The sequence below is a fragment of the Cupressus sempervirens genome, chromosome 1 (assembly GCF_028749045.1).
Source record: "Cupressus sempervirens isolate cs-2001-9-10 chromosome 1, ASM2874904v1, whole genome shotgun sequence".
Taxonomy (NCBI): domain Eukaryota; kingdom Viridiplantae; phylum Streptophyta; class Pinopsida; order Cupressales; family Cupressaceae; genus Cupressus; species Cupressus sempervirens.
The window spans coordinates 474,743,769-474,763,194 of record NC_143118.1 but is presented as its reverse complement, the minus strand read 5'-3'; the positions used below and the strand labels follow the sequence as shown (position 1 = coordinate 474,763,194).

General features: G+C 35.2%; 2 protein-coding genes across 9 annotated transcripts in view; one reads left to right on the top strand and one right to left on the bottom strand.

Moving 5' to 3' along the window:
• The window catches only part of LOC149578339 (phototropin-1A-like), a 338,062-nt gene that overhangs the window by 47,671 nt on the left and 270,965 nt on the right, over window positions 1-19,426 (bottom strand). For all 6 annotated transcript variants that reach the window (XM_089828327.1, XM_089828331.1, XM_089828325.1 and 3 more), the window contains 3 exons: window positions 2,555-2,658; window positions 2,246-2,295; window positions 550-656 (listed from right to left, as the gene is read on the bottom strand). In XM_089828327.1, coding sequence (XP_089684453.1) covers window positions 550-656; window positions 2,246-2,295; window positions 2,555-2,658 — 261 coding nt within the window. The remainder of the gene's footprint in view (window positions 1-549; window positions 657-2,245; window positions 2,296-2,554; window positions 2,659-19,426) is intronic.
• Window positions 1-19,426, top strand: part of LOC149578340 (uncharacterized) — a 260,414-nt gene that overhangs the window by 48,153 nt on the left and 192,835 nt on the right. The window lies entirely within an intron of this gene.

Here is a 19,426-nt window from a genome sequence, read left to right as displayed (position 1 = left end):
TCATGATAATAAGCTCTTCAAAAACTGGCAGGAGCAACAAAATAGAGCCAATGAACAGCAGTGCAGGAATGATTAATGATAAGATCTGTCTTGCAGCTACACCAGGTTTTAACAAATCAGATATAGGGAACCTACAGTCTAATGGTGTGCCCCTGTTTTCTCCTTTTTATGCTGCTATTTTTTTTTCTTTTTACACTAAGTTTAAACAATATGTGAGTGCTACTGGAAACTATTGCCAATCTGAACCTTACACGGGATTCACACTAATTTATCAAAATGGGAAATAAATATTTACCATGTTCTATTCTAGTTGAATCAGTTACAACTCCACAAATAAGATGCAACACAAGAAAGCTTACATCATTTTCATGGTGATTCTTGCAAAAAGATCAAGCTAGTTTTCAGAAGAGATAAGCATATAATCACAAATGTCCTAAAACATAGAAAAGTATGATATGGTCTAGTCAAAGAAGCTCTGTCATTATTGAATATGGATATGAAAAAGAGTTTGCAAAATTAAAATAGAGGACTGTGAAATAATAGTCATACTTGAGGTTTACAGGATGTCAAACATGATAAGTCAAAATCTGTCAGCATTACATGTCCATCGCTCTGAATCAACACATTTTCTGGTTTTAAATCTCTATAAATTATGCCTGCAAAATATTCATCCAAACATAGTATAAGTGTAACTCTTAAATATACAAGGAAAATACAATTAATATAAATCTAAAATTTTAATATTTTAAAGATGAGATCTTGTCACTACATTTTTTTGTATTTTGGCAAGTGTTCAATAAAATGACAAACTGACCAAGCATTGTAATATTCCCATTATTTTTGATATTTTGAAATTGTTCCACTAAATGACAGTGCATACTGTAGCATCAACAATACACAATTTGATATTTAATCATTGTAGCAATGCCATTCTGCCATGGAATCAACTAATGTAATATTTTAAAATTTCTAATATAATTCCCCTAACTCAGCTAATAGAAGAATTTGATCTCATAGACCCATGAGTGGAAGTGAAGAAAACCTCTAACCTTCTGAAGAGACTTGACAAAATTGCAGTAGATACTCTTAGGAGAACTGATATTAAAAACTGAATTTCTTATTATAATATAATGAAACGTCTTCTAAATAGCTCTGCAGTTGGTACAGTTTACTAATCAACACAGTCTTATTAAATGTGGTGGCTGGAATATTGTAGACAAATCTCCTTCGAGCAATTTGCACCACTTCCCAAAAGGGCTGCCAATTCAGCCCCTAAATGTAGTCTCACCTGTGCTTAGCTACTAATAGCTTATTTTAATTAAAAGAAATTGATACACCCGATTGAAATTTAGTGTTAGCTACAAAAAACTTCATTTCAAAAAGTATCATTTTAGATTTTCTTTGTACAAATAGTTTAGGATAATATTCTTGGTTAGTCTTGTGGATATTAAAATTCATTCATTGATTTCAAGTCATCATTCACGAGTACATATTTCAATATTTAACACAAATTTTGACAATCTTCATCTTAAGTACACCTAATGAACCTACCCATGTCAAAATTAATAATTATAAATTTGAACGATTTGAAAATGTCAAATTTGATTCGGTAAGCTCTTAAATACTATATTTCATTTGTGATTTTTAGTATTCTATAATCTAATCATTTGTCATTTGAAGTGTATATCAGCATTTGAGGATTAGATATTCAGTTTTGCATCTGGTTTCTATTTGGTTTGCTGCCTTAAATTGTGATTTTTCTCAGAAAATAAAAAAACTACATATTTTTTTTTTTAAAATGACAAATTCCTAGCTGGGGACATTTGACAGAAAGACAAAGTATAAAAGATAATATTTGAAACATATCTAATTATTTTTCTGTAAACCATTGCACACAACATAGTCTATAAAGTTATAAACTTTAGCTTTCATTAAAATGTTGAATGGGAATTTATTATTTTGTTTGAAAAGACTGACTGTAAGGCATGTGTTTACATAAAATAATTGATGGATTCTTTAGATGAAAATCCAATCTAATGTGAGATATTAATATCCTCAAATTTCATTTGGTTGATACTGTCTAATCTTCTCAAAACTGACAAATAGCTGATTTTTCTCTTCAATTTGCATAATTTGGCTTTCTAAAACTATCATCCTTAATTTTTGGACCGAGAAATACATTAAAATCAAATTCAATATTCAAACAGTAAAGCTATATAGATGGGCATAATCTTTTTTCTCATACCTTGGCAATGCAGATACTCAAGGGCAACTACTACTTCTGCAGCATAGAATCTACAAAACATAGGTTATGTAGCCATTTAGTACTACATGTCTAATTTGGAAAAAAGAATATGGTACAAAATAAAATCACAAAATGATGGTATAGAACCTCCAAACGACACAATTGCACAATTCTAGTGACTTTACATGAATAATTGCTTACGAAAACTCTAATTGCTTACGAAAACTCTACACAAGGTAATTTAGTTGCAAAATGAAGTGAAATAAAAAGTGATAATCAAGAAAAAAGTATGGCACTGATTATTTTCACCTTACTGCATCTTCTTGAAGAACCTTTGTAGGTTGTCTGTCAATCAGCATAAAGAGCTCCCCACCAGGGCAATAATCTGTTACTAGGCATATATGGGTTTTTGTCTGCAAAATAAAATATGGATGATCAAATTCATGAATTTGTATATGGGCATGTAGTTGTGTAGGGATGTGTACGAAGGAAATGGAGTCAGGAGTTCACTGCAATGTTTTGTGAGGGTATTCTTAGCTAGTATGTATATGTCCTTGTGTCAAATAAGACTTCATAATTATTTTATTCTTTTTATCATTTAGTCAAGAAAGATAAAATAGACAGAATTTCATTTTGACTACAAATATGCTACTTGGCATCCACTTTCCAAAAAGAAGACACAGTGGTGCAGGCATGTAAATGCATTGGAACTCTTTATTCTCTGAAAAGTCTTGGTTGCAAACAAGAAATGTTGAATATGGCTAGAAAAAAGAGCTGCAGGTTTGGAATGGACATGCAAGTCTATGCTTGATTACTCCCCAATGCCTAGAAGCAATTTTAATTTCAAAATCACAAAAGAAATGATGGATATGGAGTATAGAGGTGAAAATTGTTTGGGAAAAAGTTGGCAAAACAAAAGTAAAAGAGTTCTTGAAAAAATTGGGAGGAATCGATTTTCAAAAAGATGCAAAAATTTGTAGAAAACGAGAGAAACTATTTGTTTCTAGAACTTGAGGGCATATCCATAGCATAGAGATATAGAAAGAAAATAAAAAAAGTTTAACCGATGACTTATAGAAAATATTTTTTTGTCATTTATGTTCATATTGCTGATTGCATAGGTAAATATTCAGTAAACTTTCTAAGAGAGCAGTCCCTAAATAGTTGTCTAAGTCTGAGATCAAATATTAGCTATGTCTATGAAATAACTGGGATTGACATTGTTTAGCAGTTGTCTAAGTCCGAGATCAAATATTAGCTAAGCCTATGCAGCAACTAAGATCAAAATTTATCAGATGACAATCTAGCTCCTGTTAGAAATTTAGTGAAAATGGAAGCCATTTTGAAGTGATCCAAGATGTTCATTGTGATTGAGGTAGGGAGTTTTGTAGGGTTAGTTCAATATTTGAGAAAGCGTATCAAATCATATTCAACAATTGCAATGCTTTATATTCCATAATGGCAATTGATAAGTCATTTATAGGGAGTAGAATTCAAGAAAAGATATTTTTTAGTTTAAGTAAAATATTACCAAGCAACTAGTTCATTGTATGGATGAGTCTGTAACTTGTTCCTCGAGAATATAACGGTACTCCATGTATGGAAGGTAGGATCCTGAGGGAGGACATATCCGGGGTGTCATACTATAGTGCATCACAACTACCTTGGTTGTATTGTGTTGTATGATCTGACAAGTGCCTTCGGGACATCACAGTTTAATTTTGTTTGATGTATGTCCTCAAGAATTTTGCATAAGATTTAAGCATCACATAGGTGACGTACACTTAGATAGTTCCTATTACCTAAATCATAGGGTGTGCAAAAAATTTGGTGGAAGTTGGTTTTTGGGTGGGGGAGGCTTACTCATCCACTAATCCTTATTGTCAAACTTATTAGACGGAGAGCTTGCATTTCTTAAGTGTATTTATTGTGCGCGTGTATCTTTATTTTTCAATTTAACAAACCTCCCAGCTTCTATTTCAAAAACCCAATTTTTTTTAAAGGTGGAGTGCATTTTTTTAATCCTGATCAAAATTGAATGTCTACAAAGATTGCATGTGCTGTCAAAATAAATGAAGTATCATAAATAGAGGACACACTTATTTATATATGGACCCACAGCATAAACATTAATGAATTCACAATAAATTTAGATATGAACAATCATATTTCATAGAGCATTATGTAGAGATAAAAGAGTGTGATTATTTCATTCACTTTAGAACTAAATATATTCCAAACAATGTCAGTATCTCACATAAAGATTCTTTGTCCAATTGTGGTACGTGCTAGTGTCTACATAATTTACCAACCTTAGGTTGATAGTTAATAGTTAGAAAATTAGATAGTACCAGTTCACGCTTCTATAAGTACAACTAGCATAGAGATTTTAAGCAATGGAAAATATCAAATTAAGTGAATATTATTTCTCTATCTATACCCCATGGCACCTTAACTGGATATGAATTGCAATTGTTTTTCTCTGCAGATTTGTAGTGTCTTTTCAGACCATGGCTGAAAAGAAATAGTAATCCTGCAACTAAGTTGGGAAGTTTTTTCTTCAGCATCACTAAGATGGTGTACAATGAATTCCATTATTCATGATCGAAGCTATTTGTGATTAAATTGATGTAGCAAGCTATGCAGGGGTTTTTCATTGTGAAATTGTGAATAGATTGAAGAAGCAGAAAATCAGATCTTAATTCTGAATATTAATTTGTTTAAGGGGCTGAAAAAATTGTATCTTGTCTTGGAAATTCTTTGGGGGTTGAAGATTCTCAGAAATCAGTTACCAAAAGGACAGATAAATATTAAGACCAGTTAAAGCACCTGGAATTTGGACTGACAGATGTTAACTGTGATCTTCAAGGCTGAGGTTGTTGCTGTCTCCCTTGAAATTACCCCGCTTCAATGACAATATCCATTGGAGCTCACATATTTAGAACTGCAATGGAAGGCATTGTATAGAGGTGGTGGTCATTTTCTTTCGGGAAAGTTCTTTCAACCTATTTTTTTGTCAACGGGATGTGCTCTTCTACCTACAATCAACAACTTTTTGTTTATATTGGGGTAACAATAGTTAGAGGAAAAAACTATTTTTCCTGGTGTGCAATAATTTTTAGACAAAAAAGCCAATTTTTTCTGGCATGAGGGAGGAGGAATCTGGTGAGAGGTAATTCCAAAGAAAATGTAGCCTATCGGCTAAGCAACCCAACATAGTCAACAACTAAAAAGTTGCAACTATTAAGATAGGATTGTGAACTCCACCACTATGCAGGTATATGAGGAAGGGAGTGACCAATAAAAATGTATTTCCCCCTTGTTAGCCCATCAATTCATTATGTGTTGTTAGCCCATTTTGCCTTGGTCTCATGGGCTGATTAGGACTTCATAGGAATTAGAGACAGATTTGGCCTAGACAATTCCAGTTTTAGGCCAATCAAATTCGATTTAGCAGGGTTTCCAAATACTTGCTATTTTTAGTAAGTATTGGGCTTAGTGATGTTGATATTTTAGAATTGGATTGAGAGCGTCTCACTCAGACCTTTCCAACGAGCTATCACACATGATATTCAAGTTTGATTTATCAATATTTTTTATGCCTGGAGATTAAATGATTTATTAATAAAGTACATATAGGGATATTGCTATCAGGATTTAACTGTGTAGTTTTTGAGTCAAACTCATTGACCCATATTTCATGAGTAGTGATTCAATATGAATCCATGTCTCATGAGAAGAAATGGAACACTTAGCACTCATTGCTTCACCTAGATCCAATGAGTGCTAAGTGTTCCATTTATTCTCACAAGAGATGGATTCATGTTCAATCACTACTCATAAAATATGGGTCAATGAGTTTGACTCAAAAACTACACAGTTAAATCCTGATAGCAATATCACAATTTGACTTGCCATGGAAATTATCTCCTACTTATCAAAGTACATATAACTTTAATTTAATAGTCACTTTATTATTAAAAGAACACTTAATTCAATAAAGTGGGAAATGATGTTTTAAAGGGAAAATACAGAGATAGAAAAAAGAATTGAAGAGTAGGGTTGCACTTTAAAAGAACAATGAGAGGCTCATTATCATTATACATGGTTTGAGATTTGATTATTGTTCTCTTGGAGAATTTGAAAGCTTCAACTTTTAGCATGTTTGAGGACGAAAACCCTTGAGCTTGGAGGTAGTGGACGAAAACCCATTGTCCATTGGAGATATCATGCAGGTGTCTCACATAGTGTTTCAGATTCATATTTTTGTTATAGAATCTCACTGTAATTTTTGTAACTATGATTGGATATTTGTTATCTCTAAGTGAAGATTTAATTGCTATATTCATTTCTAAAACTTTATTAGAGATGGGTATTTTGTATTTTGGCTGAATAAATTGAACTTAAACTACATGCAAATGAATTTTTGTATTAAAATATACACATAATATCGTTCAGGGATAATAGAGCTGATTTTCTTGCCAACTTGTAACGAAAGTGAGAAATTTGCAATATAAGGATATTTACTGGTTTTAAATATTTATATTTAAAGAAATCAAGAAATACTATATAATGATGATAGATATATCCTACATGTCAACCCGGGATTCTATGGATTCTTATTAGCCTTAGCATAATATTGGCATGTGAAGTAAAAGTTGACGATTAACATTTATCATTATACAAAAGTGTAGTTCTAGAAAAATATGCTTGTGTCGGCTCATCTCTTTGAAAGTTTGGCTTCAAAAATACTATTGTGAAATAATATTACCACCATTGGAATTAAGATTGTGAAGTTATTAATCTTCATGGGCCATTATATATTCGGAGCCAAGGATTAAATGAAATTGCAATTGGATGGACCTGACTCTTCAATAAATTATAGGGAAATATTATAATATCAAACCTTATATTAAACAAGGATGGTCCGATTGAATATATATGATAGGGTATTATTGGTTTTGCTATTTATGAGTGGGAATGTTGTAGCTTAATCCATTGGGTTCATTGCCTTAAAAATAAATTAGTGCTTTCAAATATTTACAACCGACTATAGTCATGGAAGCTAAATGTTGCTTTGTCGAGTGTTATATTTGGTGAAAAACTCAGCATGTGAATCTATGTTTGGCACTTTAGTACTTTAAATGGAATCCAGCTACAAGTTTGCATTGTTGCCCATGTCTGTAAGGTTTCAAGAGATCGTAGAAGGTGGATGGTGGAACATAGTTTTGTCATCATCTCTATACATTTTTACTGTCTTTATATTGCTTTCAAACTTTTTAGAAACACCAGAGGAATTATAGTGTGGACATTTGTAGATTAAGGATTATATGCTGCAACTATTGAGAGGAGCTATAAGTTATTTTGAAGATGAAACCAGTTTGGCACTTCAGGGAAATTGTGTGTTGACAGAGAATTAGATTGTTCTACTGTGTGTTGTCTGGAGTTGACAAAAAGTAATATGCGTATTGTCACAAACATGGAATATTTATTGAAGTAACCAATGCATCCCATATTTATAGTAATTAAAGAAACTCTATGAAAGGCAGCTAGTTTTTTTGTTTCTGTGATATCACATAAATAGAACTCGTGCCACGACTATAAGAGTAGTTGAATTCTTCGAATGAGACTAGATATTTGATTACCATCAAGACTCTTTCTTTGAAGCTGATGTAAGGAAGCAAAGGTACGAGGAATCGCTTCCTACACTAATCTTGAGAGGACGATTATGCAAATCCAACTAACTATTGCAGAGATCTCAAGAAATGCATAATAATATAATCAAAATAACAATGAATGCATAACACAATGATTACCGTGGGGAAACCCTTCTGGGAGAAAAACCCCACCTTCCAAAACCCGCACAATGTATTCTCAAATCATAAAGATTACAGTACACTTGCAATACAAGTTCTTACAGGAGCGCATCACCACAACTCGAACTCGGACTCGGACTCAGAGAGACTCCTTTTAACACCTAGTCTTGCAAACAAAATTCGATGATCCAAACACCTCCCCAAGCCCTCCTTTTATAGTGATTTACAACTTGGAAACCACTTGTGGTCTTACAAAACCATGGGCCAAAACCATGGGAAAAACAACCATGCCACATGTTACACACTTGTCATTTGTAACTCCAAGAATAGCATTTTCGTCCATAATTTTGTCCTCTAGTTTAGACCCCCATAAAAGTCATATAATGAGCTGTTTATACTCTAAAAATAGTCCTCCTATATTGTACTAGGGACAAGATACATTTTTAACAACTCATACACCTTTTTCCAACTCATAAACATGTGCAAAACTACCACAAACAATTTCTAGAATTTTTCGGAAAAAGCTTGCAAGGTTGAGACACAATTCTCAACATTCTCCCACTTGTCGAACACCTTGCAAGAGTTAGAAGATCCAAAGTGTCATGGACTTAATTGCTAGGGGCCCAAAAGCCCATAGACTTTGAATACCATCTGAATTTCTCTGTGCTCACGGGCTTAGTTAATGCATCAACAACATTCACTAAAGTCTCCACCTTCTCCAGCTTCACCTTGTCATCCTCAACCATATCTCTCACAAAATGATATTGTACATCAATGTGCTTAGTCCTAGCATGAAATGTTGAGTTTTTCGCTAAGCAAATTGCACTCTTATTGTTACTGTAAATTGTCACTGCACCCTGTTTGAACTCTATATCTGAACATAGTCTCTTTAGCTAGATAACTTCCTTGCAGGCATGAGTATTTACCATATACTCTGCCTCTGTAGTGGACAAAGCAACCACAGCTTGTCGCTTGCTCATCCAACTGTTTACACCACCGAATAATGTAAACACATATGCACTGGTGGATCTTCTTCTATTAACATCACCATCCCAATCTGAATCCACATAGCCTTGAATATCCAAGGAATGCTCATTTCCAATTCCATGGAAACATATAGAGTACTCCCTCAAGTATCTGAAAACTCTTTTTACTGCATTCCAATGTGCTCTTCCTAGATTAGACATGTAACAGGAAAGTACTTCCACTGCTTGGGCAATGTTTGGTCTTGTACAGACCATAGCATACATCAAACTTCCAACAACACTTTGATACGGTACTCAACCCATCTCTTCCATCTCCAATGGGGATGTAGGACACTGTGAGCTAGAAAGCTTTGTTCCCATAGTAACAGAAACACTCAATGGTCTGGAATCCTACATATTGAATCTTCTCAGAATAGTACTAGAATTTACCTTGCTGCACCAAGATCTTTCATTTCAAACTTTGCCAAGAGCTGAGATTTTAATTCTGCAATCAAACCTTTTCCTTTGCCAATAAACATGTCATCAACATACAAGGCAATAACCAGGAAATAATCACCATCAGACTTGTAGTATATACAATGATTAGACTTGGATCACACAAATTCCAAACTCAATACGTATGTATCAAACTTTTGGTACCACATCCTAGGACTTTGTTTTAAACCATACAAGGATTTCTTCAATTTACAGACCAATTGACTTTCTCCTTTCACCACAAAGTGCTTTGGTCGTGTTATATAAATTTCTTCCTCCAAATCTCCATGGAGGAAAGCTGTCTTCACATCCATCTGCTCAACTTGTAGATCATAAGTTGCTGCAATAGAAAGTAAAAATCAAATGGATGTCATTTTTGCTAGAGGAGAAAAAATTTCACCATAATCAATTCCTGCAACATGGGAGTAACCTTTTGCAACCAATCATGCTTTATACTTTTCAATGCTTCCATTTGAACCCATCTTCGTTTTGAACACCCATTTACAACCAACAGGCTTCCATCCTTCAGGCAATGGTACAAGGTCCCATGTATCATTCCTCTTAAGAGCTGCCATCTCTTCTTCCATGGCTATTTTCTACGACTTTGAATCATTCATATCAAGAGCCTCTTTTATAGATCTCAGTTCATCAATGTTAGCACTCAAAGCAAATATACACCTCCAATCATCAGGAGAATATCCATACCTTTCTGGTGCTTTCCTCTATCTAGTAGACCTTCAAACAAGATCTGGTTCAGATTCATGTTCAGGTTCTCCCTCTTCCTCTGATGATTCAAAACTCATAGAGCTCTCTTCAATATCTTGTCTTTTTAAGGGTCATGATTCAACTTTCTCAGGTTTAGCTAGTAGTTGAATCACATCTTTCTTTTCTTATATCTATTTTGGTTGTATTGTAATAGAAGAAGGCTTAGTTTCTCTAAAAGTAACACTTCTAGAATAAAATACCTTTTGTGCAATAGGATCCCAAAGCTTGTATCCTTTCACACCACAACTATATCTGATGAAGATACATTTGACAGCTTTGTTGTCCAATTTTGTCTGCTTCTCCTTTGGCGTATGAGCATATACCTCACAACCAAAAACTCTTAGATGTCTAAGTGAAGGCTTGTGGCCCGACCATGCTTCCATTGGTGTCTTCTCAACAAGAGCCAATGTAGGAGACCTTCTTATCAGGTAGCAGGCAGTGGCTACAGCTTCAGCCTAGAACTTTTGTTCCAGTCTAGCTCCACTCAACATACTCCTAGCTTTCTCCATCAAGGTCCTATTCATTCTTTCTGCAACTCCATTCTGCTCTGGAGAATGTGAAGTTGTCTTCTCTTTCTTAATACCACAATTTTTACAAAATGTGTTGAAATCATTGGAGCAAAATTCACCACCATTATCGGTTCTCAAACACTTTATCTTCTCTCCAGTCTGCAACTCAACTATTGCTTTAAATTCTTTCAAACGACTAAAAACTTCAGCTTTACTCCTAAGAAAATAAACCCATGTTCTTCTACTGAAATCATTAATGAAAGAAACATAATAAACTGATCTTCCAATAGAAAAAACATTAACTGGACCAAATACATCCGAATGGATTAGATCCAAAATACATGAGGACTTATGAGAACCTGAGTAAAACTAAATGCGGTTTTGTTTACCATAGATACAATGCTCACAAAAATCAAACTCAAGATTGCAGTCATTCAACCCATCAACAAGGTTTTTATTTTTCAAGGTTTGTAGACCCTTCTCACCTATGTGGCCAAGTCTTGGGTGCCATAACATAGTCTTCTCTACCGGAAACTTTGATTTAGTAGATAGAGCACCCTTGGGTACCCAAAAATCACAACCATCTTTTGAAAGAGAAACCCTCTCCTCCAACAAAGTAGTCCTTTTCACAATCTTATCAGAAGTACTATTGCACTCAACCGTCCATGCATCAATCTGGTACAATGTACTCAATCTGCTTCCTCTTTCTATTACCATAGTACCTCTCACCATTTTCACACCTGCTTCAGAAAATTGTACATGCACACCGGCATCTATTAGTTTGCTAACAGATAACAAATTCCTTGCTAGTCCCGGGATATGCAAGACACCATCAAATGTTCTAATTCTTCCATCAGAAAATTTCACACGAATACCTCCATGACCAACAATATCAAGAACTGAGTTATCACTCAAATACACCTTACCACCATCAAACTTTTCATACTTACTAAATCAATTTCTATTAGGAGTCATGTGAAAAGATACACCTGAATCTATCAACCATGCATTGTCACCTACATGAGTGGCCAAGGCTGCGATGAAAACATTTGCATCTTCCTTTTCAGACTCAGACTCAGAATCTTGCTTCTTCTTTTTCTTCTTCTCCTCTTCGCAGTCCTTTTGGAAGTGTCCAGGTTTGCCACAATTCCAGCAGATCGCCTTGGACTTACCAGGAGATTTTAATCTCCCCTTATTCTTGGACTTAGAAAAGCCATGCTGCTTTTCGTTCTTGCCTCTTTCTTTTGGTCTTCCTTGAACACTCAAAGCCTCTTTGGCATTTAGAGAGACCTTCCTTCTCATCTCCTCAGAAAGTAGAGAACGAACATCGTCCTCTATCTTCAAGACAACTGAAGTGCTCCCTATGGACATGACAAGGCTGTCCCATGAGTTTGGCAACGAACATAGCAAGATTTGACACCTTTCTTCTTCATCCATCGACACCCCAACTGAGGTCAATTGAGTCATCAATATATTAAAACTTTCAAGATGCTCAGAAATCTATCCACCTTCTTCCGTTCTCAAGGAATACAACTTCTTCCTCAAGAAAATCTTGTTCACAAGTTATTTCGCTTGATAGATCTCACTTAGCTTCTTCCAAAGCTTCTTCGCTGTAGGTTCTTAATGGACATTAATCAGAATTGAGTCTGCAAGACACAATCTGATGAGACCTTTAGCTTTTCTATCTGTCACATCATATTGTGCGGCTAAAGTCGGATCTACAGGCCGTAGCTTATTCTCATCAATCGCATCCCATAGATCTTGATCAATCAATAGATCTTCCATCTCCAGCTTCCACATCTCAAAGTTTGTGCCAAAAAACTTCACCACATCAATCCTCCCTGATATGCTTGCCATCTTTGCAATCCTGCAACATAGAAATGAAAACTCTGCACAAGCTCCCACTCAAACCTTGATTAGCTCAAAAAACCCTGTACCCAACAAATAGAACCAAAATTGGCCAAGCTCTGATACCACGTGTAAGGAAGAAAAGGTGCGCGGAATTGCTTCCTACACTAATCTTGAGAGGAGGATTATGCAAATTCAACTAACTATTGCAGAGATCTCAAGAAATGCATAATAATATAATTAAAATAACAATGAATGCATAACACTGATTATCGTGGGGAAAACCTTCCGAGAGAAAAACCTCACCCTCCAAAACCCGCACAATGTATTCTCAAATCATGAAGATTACAATACACTTGTAATGCAAGTTCTTACAAGAGTGCATCATCACACCTCGAACTCAAACTCAGAGAGACTCCTTCTAGTACCCAGTCTTGCAAATAGAACTCGATGATCCAAACACCTCCCCAAGCCCTCCTTTTATAGTGATTTACAACTTGGAAACCATTGTGGTCTTACAAAACCATGGGCAAAACAACCATGCCACATGTTAGCCACTTGTCATTTGTAATTCCAGTAATAGCATTTTCATCCATAATTTTGTCCTCTAGTTTAGACCCCCATAAAAGTCATATAATGAGTTGTTTATACTCTAAAAAATTGTCCTCCTATATTGTACTAGGGACAAGACACATTTTTTACGACTCATACACCTTTTTCCAACTCATAAACATGTGCAAAACTACCACAAACAAATTCTAGAAATTTTTGGAAAAAGCTTGCAAGGTTGAGACACAATTCTCAACAGCTGAAGCATTTCCCATTTGCCGTTGAGGGGGGGGGTGTGTGTGAGTTTGGGTTCCATTTAGATTAATTAAAGAAAAGTCCCAGTCTGGTAATTATTAGTCTTTTATAAGAGTTGAGGGTCTTTTGAAGGCATGAATTTCTGAAGACTAGAAAATAAGCTACCTTTAACAGCTTCCTAGGGTTGGCATTTTTACTTAAAAAAAAATCTTTTGCAGTGATAAGGTGTATTTCTTTGAAACTATTGTTTCTTTCGTCATATTGTACACCTAAAACTACATGCAAGCCTAAAGTCATTTGAATAGAAAAAACTACAGCCTCACATTCCTAATTACTTCAATTGTTTGACAAAATTACAAGAGTGGTGAATTGAAAATTTGGTCATTTACACGAGTGCTCTTGAAGATTACAATCAATCTGAAATCATTAGAAAAATTCTATCCTGGAAATTATTGGACTGTTAATAAGTCATGGGCCTTACATCAAGTTTATATCTATCTATCTATCTATCTATATAACTAATAGCTCCCTGTCGATGCCATTCCCAGTTTGAGCATTCAGTTGCAGAGACAAGTAGTATCTAGCTATGGAAAAGATGCATGGTTTGGAAAAAGTCTCGAAGGATCTTGTTAAGGTCCAACAACAGTTAACCCACATTTCACAACTTGATAAAAGGACAAAAATACTCTGAATGTATGATGAGTATAACACACTTCTTCCATGGTTCAAAGAGAATTAACCTTCTCTAGTTTCATGGACTTTAATTCAAAGCTACATCACAAGACTTTGATGGCGAAGAAGCAGTACCATCAATTGGCTTGGGATCTACTTGCACAAGATAGGCTCAGAAATTTATATGAAGAGTTTCCAATTGTCATTATTATACCATAAGTGAGCAAAAAACTAAACCAGTTATTGAAGAAAAGCCTTATGAGGTTGTCATCGAAAGAGGAGATGGCAAAATTAATATTGAATCAATGCATGAAAGAGAGGCTAAGGCGGAGGCAACAAATGTAGAGGTTACAAAATGTTTAACTAAAGAAGAGAAACCAACTTTTGTTGATTCTCAGCCTCCACTCGATCAAGGAAAATATTTAAGTGATTGCACAAGTCTATTAATAGGTAGCTTGGAAGTTGAGGTATCCTAGGAGACTACCCAAACTAGTGCACTTGTTGAGAATGTTGACAGATTATGTGAGTATGTAGTTCAATCAGCCGATGATGAAGACTTCAACCCCTTTATTAGTGCTGATGCTTTCATTGGATCGGGTGAATTTGTCCCTATTTTGGTGTGAATTCTTCTTTCGATGGATTGTTTTTACCATAGTACTGTCCCTATTCCCTTTACACCATTGGACATTAAAGATAACATTCTTAACACTGATATGGGTGATGATGTGTACTCCCCAACTTGATGTGTAACAAATTTCTCTCATACACCTACTAGTATCCTAGATTTGGAGAGTGCATGTTTTGATGACATATATGGAATGATTGAAAAACACCTTTCGAAGGAACACTTGGAGGGGAAACAAAAAGGACTCAGACCAATTCTCATAGTTGTTAGCAATCCAAGAAGGGTTCTAAACAATAAATCAGATTATCTACATCTTTCAGATAGTGACCATCTTTGCACAGATTTATTCAGAAGCAATGAAGAAGAAGGAAGAAGTAGACACACTTACCAATGAGCTCAAGAATACCAAGGACACCCTAGAAGCTACCTTAGTGGTACTTCGAGTAGCTGAAAGTTAGATTTTTGAGCTTAATCAGAAATTGAAATGTCACGCTCTACTTTGGCTCAACATTCAGGTGTAATAGTTGAGGAGGATCAACCGGTAACCAAAGTTGATGAACTTGAGTGAGTGAGTTGGTACAAGAAGGTTCCATTAGCAACAATGAGATAGTTGCATGTGAGCATGATGCTGATTGTAAATCAGCTGTGAATGAGAAGAACTCACATAATGATACAAATTGCAGTTTTGAGGTTAACACTTTAACATGGAGTGCAAATCATACTCAGCAGGTTGAACCTCTTGTTGTAGTGTACCCAGAAATGAAAGTGGTAACACAATCCGTGGACTAGGTTGATAAGGTTGGCACATTTAGTGATTATCTTATACAAAACCGGTCACAAGATGGAGTTTCAATGACAATCTTACAGACCATAAAACATGCATTAGGAAAAGTTAAAGCAGATATCTTGATGTTACTTCCTGACATGGATCATACCTCTTCATGTGATGAACAAGATGAATCATACTATATTGTGACCAATGTTTTTAAGAGTGATGACACAATATCCCATAGTGCCAATGGTTCTACAATCACCGAGGTTGTCATTGATGACAGCAGGAGGATTGATTAGGATGAGTATGATTCATTTGCATTCACTAGGCTGATTGCGTTAAATGATGAGCCATTGACCAAGGTTTGTGTTCTTTATCGCAACTATACAATGAGTGCTCATCGTTTTTCTTTTGATTAACACGTGGAGGACTTGATGATACATATGTGTGGATTAGCTAAGGGATTATATCATCCACTGTGGGATGATGGGTGCCCATCTTCAGAAGATGAGACTAGAGGCAACAAGTATTCAACTCAGATGATTGTGGGAAATTACTTGCAGGGATGCTGGTGAGTTTTCCATCATACTGATATGTATCCGAGAGGATAAGCTTACCTCTATATCATACAAATTTCATTTAGATGCATGGTTACAAGGTGATTATGATGTTAGTAGCTGCAAGAAAGATTACTTGTAGAGTCAACATATCCGTGGGAATTTAGCAGAGGTTGAAGATAGTTGTGGCATTGTAGATACCTTCAATGATTTGTATCTCCTCATAGCCAACAGATGTGTGAGCAATTTCATTTAGGACCCAAGTGATGACAGGGTTAGTATTGTAATTTGGGTGGGTTCCATTGATTAGGTTCACCACTTATGGCATGGTGAAAATTAGATCAGAGTTGAGCACCAAGAGTCTGAAGATCTTTGTGGCATGCTTCTATTCAGAGTGTGGGATTCCTTGGTTGCATCAAGATTACAGTCAGGATTCAAAGTTGAGCATGATGATGACACTTGGGTAGATTATATTCAGTATATGACTTATGAGTTTGGTATGTTGATTGTGCTTGTTGGTGTGAATTTTTCACACAATGATTTTCATTGTGTGACTCCTAGTACAGAGAGACAACAATGAATCCTAGTGCTGATTCAAGATTCCCAGAGGAGTCAGTTAGTGCATCACATTATGGTTACATTGTGTGGGATGCATTTTGTTTTCCATTTAGACCACCTACTAACAACTTTATATTCTAACTAATGCATAGGTGTGAGATGGGTGATTGGTTTAGTATGCTTTCCTTCATGACTGAGGAAGCCATGTTGTATAGGCAACACAATTCTCTTCTGCAAGTACAATCACCAATTTGGGATACATATTAGAGAGGCAGTGTTGTGGGAGTTGGACATTTTGGACATTCCACTTATAATTGGCATGGAGCAATAGGATATTGCAGATAGTTGGAAAGGTGGATGGCTCTTTTGTTTGCCAGACCTAGGAGGAACATTCTCATAGATATGTTTCAGGGAGATATCTGGCATATTGCTGAGCTTCCACCATCATTTGACATGTGAGGTGTATGTGATTTCAGCTGGAGAGAGGTTCTTAGTTGGATCAAGGATGTTCTTATACATGATAGTAACATGACAGGTTGACTTAACTGATTATGCATGTGGGGTGATTTGGGCTCTTAGCATTCAGTTGATTGGTGCATTGGTTCATGATGAGTTGCTTCACAACAGAGCATCATTCTTGAGGCAAATATGGGATTCATTCATTTGGTTTCCTTTCAACAATCATGTGCATATTGCTTGAGGACAAACAATCTTTGGGAGGGGAGGACTCTAATGCGGCCTTTCTATCCCATCAATTCATGATGTGTAGTTATCCCATTTTACCTTGGTCTCATGGGCTAACCAGGACTTTACAGGGATTGGAGAGAGAGAGAGAGATTTGGTCTAGACAATTCTATTTTTAGAACAATTGGATTTGATTTAGTAGGGTTCCAAATATTTTCTATTTTTAGTAAGTCAAAAGTGGTCTTAGCAATGTTGGTATTTCAGAATTGGATTGGGGCCATCTCATTGAGACCTTTCTAACGAACTATAACACATGATTATCCGAGTTCGATTGATCTGTAAATTTAATGCATGAAGATTAAATGATTTATTAATAAAGTTACTGTTAAATTAAAGTACATATTATTATGTACTTCATTATTAAAAGAACTCTAAATTCACTTAAGTGGGAAATAATATCTTAAAGGGAAAATAATGAGACAAAAAAAGGAATATGAAGAGTCAGGTAGAACGGAAATGAAGAGTCACAAGGTTGTGCTTTAAAAGAAAATGAGAGGCTCATTCTTATCATGCTTGGTCTGTGATTTGATTATTACTCTCTTGGAGAATTTGAAAGCTTCAGCTTTTAGCAGGCTTGAGGAGGAAAACCTCGAGCTTGGAGGTAGTGGACGGAAAACCCATTGTCTCTAGGAGATATCATGTAGTTGTCTCACTTAGTGTTTCAGATTCATATTTTACTATCCAATCTTGTTGTAAGTTCTATAACTACAATTGTATTCCTATTATTTCTTACTGAAGATTTAATTTCTATATTCAGTTTTGAATCTTTATTAGAAAGGTATTTTGTATTTTTGCTGGATAAATTAAAAATAATTGCATGCAAATATTGGTTTGAATTCCTGTGTTTAAGTTTGGAGATAATATCCTATGAGATATTACAGAAAAAGGTAGAGGAGTAAATCAAACAGAAAAGGACACTCACTCAGAGCATACATAGTCAACAGGAAAAGGTAAACACATATAGTCAACCATCTAATAAACAAATCATCAGTCTCTACAACATACTGTTTTACATATACAATCAATAGTCAAAGGATAGAGGAGTGCGTACTCATTCAGAAATAGAGATGAGAAGGAATGACAGGCGACATATCCAATAAAGAGACAGCAAGGCAATTTGTATTGATGCCATCAAATCAAGGTATGAAATATATGTATGGACTGATCAAATAGAAGAATCATCAAAGAGGAGACTTCATAAGATATCTAAGGAAGAAGTAATAGATCTTTAATAAGAACACTCAATATATTCAGACCAATTTAAGTTTCTCTATAAAACTTTTTAATATTTTATTATAGTAAGTCTCACAAAACCAGCTTTCATCGGAAAACATTTTAAGTTGAATCAAACTCTCTATTTCAAAGAGATAAGGATATTGATGTGATTTCAGTAGAAAGAAGTCTCTTGTAATAAAAAGTTTGAGATTATTGTCTTGTTATTCCAAGCTGATCGGACAGGGGCAATTACAGTGGTATCAGAGCATAATCCTTCCATCATGTTAAGGAATAATTGATGCAAATCGATCAAAGAAAATATCATAAAGCAAACATGAATGATAAAATAGCCAAGGAAATGAGAATGCTCATGGAACAAACCAATCAAACCCTTATGAGCCAAATGGGAAATTTCAAATCAAGTACTCCAAACCTTACAAAACATGGGACTCTACTTCTAAAACGTAATGACCTACTTTTATGCCAAACCTAGAAATGTGGCCCTAATTTTTTTGTGTAGAACATGGCATTTGCTTTGCTATGTCTAGAACATACCATTTCATTTTGCTGCATCAATAGATATTGTTTGTCCACCAGAAATGGAGGCTCCTTACATGCAATGACTAACAAACACCTAACTCCTTTGTGCAATGTAAATAGGATTTGAAAGTTTCAAAAAGTGATAAAGTTCATACATTCTCTCTTTGGAATTAGATATGCAATGAGAAATCCTTTGCAAGCATGACTTCTAATGTCTTGTTAACCTCTATCCTAGATAGATATGCGATAAGAAATCCTCATGAAAGGATGAGGTTTGGTTGATTGTAGATAGGGGG